Consider the following 7039-nt stretch of genomic DNA (forward strand, 5'->3'; position numbering starts at 1 on the left):
TCAAACATTTAAAAGGTAGTGTTTCCCTTTGCATCACTGGTATCTATTATGAGTAGTTCTAGCTATGGCAAATGTGAGATTGGGGGAAATTGTGTTTCTGATTTTCAGAAGTAGCTTGACATTTCTGTAGATTGAGGGTGAGCCAAGTTTAGGATATGCTTTATCAAGGGCAAATAAAACTTATGCATCCTAGCTGTCAACTTTGTCTAGTGTCAGGTCTGAATTAGAGGGAAAGGAGAAACCTTTCAACTGCTTATTGTGAGTTTTTGATTACTTATTGTTACTTCAACTACAAATATGATCAAACATATCTATCTAAATATATGTACAGCACCTAGCACAGTGGGGCTCTGAGTCTGAATGGAGCCTCCAAAAACAATTGCTATGGGTGTCCTATCACTATAGACCTTTGTCTTCAATGTGACCTGTCAAAAAAGTCTACTTACCATCTTCCTCACTCCCATCCCTACTATGACTTTAATTACATCTTCCACTTCAATATATTAATTAATATTTTTATTGAAGTAGGGGGATAGCAAATGTGAAGGCGTGGTGGTTAGGAGATACTGAATTCTCTCAGCAGAACAAAGATTAGACGAGAAAGAAAGAAGGACAGGTTGATGGGAAAAGCAGCTGGGGACTGAGAGGACCAAAAAAACCCAGGAAGCAACTAGGAAAAGATGGGAGGATGTGGAGGAGCTGGGAGAGGATCTGGGCTCAGCAAGAGGGGAGCAAACATCTAACATGGACATTATGAAGGTTACTGAAGCCAAAACCCTCAAAAGATATTTAGGTGTCTAAGACCTAATGAAGTTAGACATCTAAATCCCTTTGAGGATCTTGGACTGAGTGCTGCCCACAAGGTGCCAAATGCAGCTGGATGTAAAATAAGAATATTTTTGGGAAAAGCCTCCATTCAGAATTTTCTCACTAGGGATATAGGATGCATCTAAATGACTGTGCACATGCATTTCCCCAGGGATAAACAGTAGCAGCACATAGTTGTGCTGCTGCTACTTCTCCCCCGGGAACGCTCATGCACATACACTCTGGCATATGACAAGCTGCCGCAGGTAGGGTAGGGTAGATTGAGGCCAGCATCTGGGCTGGTCCCAGCAGCCTTACCTGGGGTCCTGGGGGCTTCCCAAGGCTCTACCAGTGGTGAACCAGTGCACAGAGCCTAGCCAGCAGCTGGAGTGTGGCTCTGGCAGGGCCGGTTCTGGTTTCAGGCAGTGCATGCTGCTACTACATGCACTGCCCCACTTTTTTCAGATGCAGTTTTGACACTGGGATCTCCTGGTGTCAAAAAACCCTGCCACACTGTGAATTAGCAGTGCAGGTAAATGTCTACGTGTATGGTGTGTGTGGTTTGCAGCACTGCATACCACACATGCATGCTCATCTCGTCTGGATGCACCCATAGAGCTTCCCCATGAGAAAATTTGAAGTGCCTTAGCCACCCTAGCTATTTGAAGGGAAAAGATAGGAGCTCACTTTCTCAGAGTGCATGCCCAGTCTAGTCTGGTAACATACACAGCCACCTATGTGTGTACATACTGAGGAACAAAATGTCATTTTTGCATAAGTAGCATTTTGTGGACTTCAATGGCCATGTCCAGACGAGTGCAGCTGTGTGGCATGTGGCACTGCAGGCATGTCTGCAGACACATCTGCAGCGCCACATACTGCACATTCAGTTGTTCTCCATGCTGCAAGGGAGCACTGAAGAGGGTTTTTTGGACCCCTGGGTATCGAGAGGTCAAAAAAACCCTGCAGAGAAAAGAAGCAGAACAGTGCATGCACGGTCAGTACACGACACTCAAAAGTGGAACTGGATTGCCCGGAGCTGCGCTGCGGCTGCCGGCCAGGCTCCATGAGGCAGAATCACCACTGCTGCAGCCCCAAGAGGACCCAAGGTAAGGCTGCTGGGGCCAGCCCAGTGCTGGCCCAAGCCTCCTCTACCACCTCCAGGGTAACCTGCTGCACACCACAGTATGTGTGGCATGGGTGTGCCCTGGGAACAACTAGTGACAGTGCAAAATGTGCCGCTGCTAGTTGTCCCTGGGGAACCAAATGTCCATACCATGTGCAGACATGGCCATAGAGAACAAAATCAGGTTGTCTAAACATCCAGAAAGGAACAGAATGCCACTGTCAGTTTTTATAGTAGTATATCTATATTGAATCTTTACTTCTTTTATTCCCATCCCTCACTTCCATATTGATAATGGGGCCAAATGAAGACTTGCTATTCATTTAATTTCTATGTCCTTATATGCACTAAGAGCCGATCCCATTTCATCTTTATTACACTGCCCAAAATAGAATAGAAGAAGTGGGGATCCTCCCACCTTTTTTGCCCAGTAACTTAATGGTTAGAGCACTTGCCTAGGGAGTGGGAGTCCCATGTTCTAGGTTTCCTCCTCACTCAGAAAGGGTCTGAACCTTCATCCCCCATTTCCCAGCCAAGTGCTCTAACACCAGGCCATAGGCGACGCATTATCCAGAGTGGCCTCCTCTTGAACTTCACCACCGGGCAGCCAAGCAGGGAAGTTATGCAAGGCTAGGAGGAGAGCAAGCTAAAAGGATTGTGGTTCAGTGAGATGACTGCTGCCCTTGAAGGGAAGAAACCCTTGTTTTTTACCCCTTCCAATGGCCTTCCTACACATTGCATTTAATATTTATTGGAGAAGAGGATAAGCAATAGTGAGACAGTTCCAGTCCCCCTGGGGATAGGGACCAGGACCCTCATTCCAGTGCAGTGCCCATATCAGTGGGTCGCCCTCCTTTTGACTTGCTTTTCTCCAGGCCACATATCTACTTCTCTGTTGGCTGCACAAGGAGCCAGTTTCAGCAGAAGGATCAAAGGATGTTCTAGAAAACACCTGACAGTTAAAACATTTTGCCAGGAAGTGGAAGATGCAGATTCAAACCCCCCTAGGTTCACAGACCTAGAACCTGGGTCGCTAAACCCCTGAGCAAGTGCCCTAACAGTCCCTTGACTATTGGACTCAGAAGGTAGCAGTATCCCCATCTCTTCCCACCCCTGCCACCCGAGAAGCTCCTCATGGTTTTTTCTCTGATCATGCTTTCAGAGACTTACACACTGTTAATGTGTATATCTGAGTGATCCTCTTCCACCACAGAGCCTACCTAGCCATCCCAGAGCCTTCTGAATATAGAAGGTTAGCCCAGAGCAAGTGCACCTATACAAGTTAAAACAGATTCTAAAATCTACACTAATACCCCAAACATCTGTAACACAGCTACATAAGTAGCTTTTATAGGCACAAAGATGAAATAGGATTTGGCCCTAAGTCTTCAACCATGACCTTGCCTCAAATCTACAGCACCCAAAACTAATCCAATGTGATTTCCTATCTAAGTACTGGCTAGGTCCAGCTCTGCTTAATTTCCAAAGTCTGGTGCAAATGCGTGTCCAGCATAGCTGCTCAACTACATCAGGTAAGGGTGTTGGTTTTTTACTTTAAAAAAATCATATCAGAAGGGCCCCTAATATGGATGCAGTTATACAGCTCAAATCATACTTTGCCTTGGTATAACTTAGTTTTTTTCATTTAGAAATAACTATCAGAATATTTACCTTGATAATGGTATAACTGTACTCACAATAGGAAGATGTGCTGGCATAGTTATTTTGTGTGTAAATAAGTCCTTCATGCCAAACAGAAAATAATACTTTTACTCTTGAATACTGACACTTGAAAATAAAGGTGTTACTTTTATAAAAGTGAAAATAACATTTTTGAAAATGAGATGTTTGACTTTAGTAAAATGAATGTGGCATTTCACACTTCTTAGAACTATTGTTTTGAGTTGCTTACAGATCTAGTAAATTTCACATCTGTTAAGATTTGACTTACATTTTAAAGGATCCATTAAATTTTTGACTGTGGGGTGAGACACGGCATTATTTCAAAAATGATACCTCACAGTTTGGTATCTGGGCAGATAGTATTGCTGAATGAAATATAGCCCCAAAAAGATTATTGCACCCTGATTAAGTGAGGCAATCCAAGAGAAGTAGAGTCAGACTTATTTATGATGTAAATTAGCGTAGTGCCCAGAAGTTCTGATAACAGACTAGGACACCATTGTGCTACGTGCTGTACACATATACAATAGGAGCTACTGTATATCTTGACCCAAAGACCTTTCAGATACAGGGGGAGCACAGGATGCAATGAGACAATACTGGTTAATGTTATAGGCAGCAGCCCTAACATATTGCAGGCCTAATTATAACATTTTTTTTTGAGGAAACCAAAGGTTTTAATGGAAGATTTGAAGAAGGATAATGCACAAACTTACTATTATTTTGTTCACCATAAAAATCAGGAAAGGTTGCCAATTTTCCAGCTTTCTCAGTCTTCGTGGTCATTAGAATTCTAATTCAGTGAAATATCAAACTCAAAGAATTCTGTAGTTAGCTAATGATATTTAAAATGAATAAAGCTTATCTGAGTGGTAAGGAGTAAGGCATATGGAATTTCACAAACTAAACAATGAATCAGGCAATCGAGGAAACTGAAATTCATGTCACTGAGAAAATATGATGAAGAGAAAGTCTGAAGGAAGCAGAGGGCTGTTAAGAGGCTTATGCAGAACTAAAGATTTTACCTTTGCTGACACCAAGGGACAACATGGCTCTCAAGTATGCTTCTACTTTAGTTTCAGTTCAAAGCGATGTGTACACCTGAAGAAAATGAAAAAGGGAAGAAACTCAGTTTGTTCATCTGGTTATGAATGGTTTCAAGTCCAGCTGTAGAGGAGTGTGTTATTCAGCACTGGTAAGGCCTCCCTTGGAGTACTGGGTCCAGTTTCGGGTACTTCACTTCAAGGAAGGCACAGACAAATTAGAAAGAGTCCAGTGGAAAGCAACAACAATTATTAGAGCCACAAAGAAATCATGACTTTCAAGGAAAAACTGGAAGACCTGGGATTATTTAGCCTGGAGAAGAGATGACTGAGGGAGGAATTTATAAAACAGTTCTTAAATATATTAAGTGTTATCATAAAAAGGATGTCAATAGACTAATTTCTGTGTCCATAGGAGAAAAGGCTAGAAGTAATAGTTTTAAACTGCAACAAGGGAAATCTAGGTTGGATATTAGGAAACAACAATTTTATGAAGAACATAATACAGTATTAACACAGTACCAGGAATTAAAGATAGGAAATGTGTTACCCCTTCTACTTCAATTAATACTTTTGGTAGTCTTAGGTTCCTCCCCCACGTACTATACATCCAGGGACTGGTGTGAGAAAGTTGTCTAGAACTAATTCAATCACTTGGATTCATTTTCAGATCCATTAATTCCAGTCTAATCATAGCAGATCTACCCTTCCTACACAGGGAATAAGAGGCTTCCCAGAAACATTTGCCTGGAAGCACTCAAAATCCAAGGAAACCCATATTGATGATGTTATAACACCAAAATTCTTTCATAACATCACTTTCTATAGAACTGACAACTCCTCATTCCTTTGGCAATAACCTGCCAGCCATGCATATGGCTTGAAGCAGCCTGTGGTTATCTTGTTCTATAGACACTTGCATGCAAAAGCATACACTCATACTAACAGATGCTTTCAGGAGTCTGTAAGTTAAACGCCTCAGTGATGAAGAATTACATTACCTCTTTCATCCAAAGAGCTCTACATTCTTTATAGGCTGATTTTGGCTGAAGGGCTGTCTTTGAGCATTATCTTCTGTAGCAATGTTCCCAGAAGCTTTTGTGAGTCAGCACAGAACCAGTGCACCTGTGCAGAAGTTGGGCAGACCTTTCCACCTTCCCCAAAGTCCTGGCCACTCATGGTCACTGGAAATGGGGTCATTTGATCCCAGCAGTCTTTCCCACCCAAGTGCAGGGGGGCAGGACCTGATAATCTGTAAGATCCCTTCCAGCACCTAACAACTATGAAACTATGAAGCTATGACATCCTATGGTATTTTTGGTCAGACTAAGACGTTATCATTAGGACCTTTGCTAAATTCTGGTTTGGTTAATTACACTTTGCTAGTCTGAATCCCCTCTGAAAAAAACTGGAGTTGGGCATATTTGCATCTTATCCTAAAGCAGTGTGTGACAGGGTAACTGAAGTACCCTGCCATGGGAATGACAGGGAGAAGGAGAAAAAAGAAGAAAACTTATCCCAAGACGCAAGAAGAACCATGACGAATCCAGATGGAGAGAACGCCGTGGCATGGAAAATTAAAGGAGTTGGCTGGTGCCACGGCAGATCAAAGGCTGCCATGGCAAACCCAGCTGCCAGGGCTTGAACCCAGAGGGAAGAAACTAGTGTGGCCAAAGGGAAAAGAAAGAAACTGTGCCAAAGAGAGAAAGAAAAAATAGCTGGGTTAAGCAGGCAGTGAATAGGGGGCTGCTACAGTGGACACAGCTGGAGAAAGAGGAGATTTTGGGGAGACCGGGAGGGCAGCCTGGGTTCAGAAGGAGAGAAAGGGAGGCAAGAAGAAAAGCAGAAGGCAGGTGGGATCACCAGAGAGGGGAACTGATTCCAGAGCTTAAGGGAGAGCTCCAGTCCTCCGACTTACCTGGAGAGAACCAGGGAAGAATCTTCGCCAATGAGAAGAGTCGCTACAGGAGCTGAGGAAGCTGCTCGTCTGACGAGTCTAGCCCTGGGGGGTGAAGTTAATCACTCCAGGAACCTGGAAGAAGATAGAGATGTGGGCAAAGTTACCCCTCATGAGGGAGTGAGTCTGCCCCGACCCTGAAGATAAGGGTGGAATTAGATGTAAGAAGGGCTGCCTTGGGACCCATGCAGGGAAGAACGGGGCAAGCAGCAGTTCCTCTGGCTGTGCCTGCCTCTCCGTGGGTGGGGGAAGCTGTGGGAGAAGCCCCCACAGCTGCTCTGCCCAGCTCCATCCCCTGCCCAGCTCCAGCCTCCTGGCATATTACAAAAAAAAAAAAAAAAAGCCTCACACTCACCAGCTGCAAGGGCTGTGGGTGCTCTGGACCCTCCTGACAGAGCACCTCTGCACAGCCCCTGCTCCTCA

At 44.0% G+C, this 7039-nt stretch overlaps 1 protein-coding gene across 8 annotated transcripts in view; it reads right to left on the bottom strand.

Annotated features, from left to right (window-relative positions):
• Positions 1-6830, bottom strand: part of ZNF185 (zinc finger protein 185 (LIM domain)) — an 84755-nt gene extending 77925 nt beyond the window's left edge. For all 8 annotated transcript variants that reach the window (XM_019521446.1, XM_019521447.1, XM_019521444.1 and 5 more), the window contains exons 1-2: positions 6578-6830; positions 4642-4717 (exon numbers count right to left, since the gene is read on the bottom strand). In XM_019521446.1, coding sequence (XP_019376991.1) covers positions 4642-4666 — 25 coding nt within the window. In that variant the 5' untranslated portion in view covers positions 4667-4717; positions 6578-6830. The remainder of the gene's footprint in view (positions 1-4641; positions 4718-6577) is intronic.
• Between the last annotated feature and the right edge of the window lie 209 nt (positions 6831-7039).

Source organism: Gavialis gangeticus, unplaced genomic scaffold, assembly GCF_001723915.1.
Source record: "Gavialis gangeticus isolate Ggan-Ray unplaced genomic scaffold, GavGan_comp1, whole genome shotgun sequence".
In the NCBI taxonomy this organism is placed as follows: domain Eukaryota; kingdom Metazoa; phylum Chordata; order Crocodylia; family Gavialidae; genus Gavialis; species Gavialis gangeticus.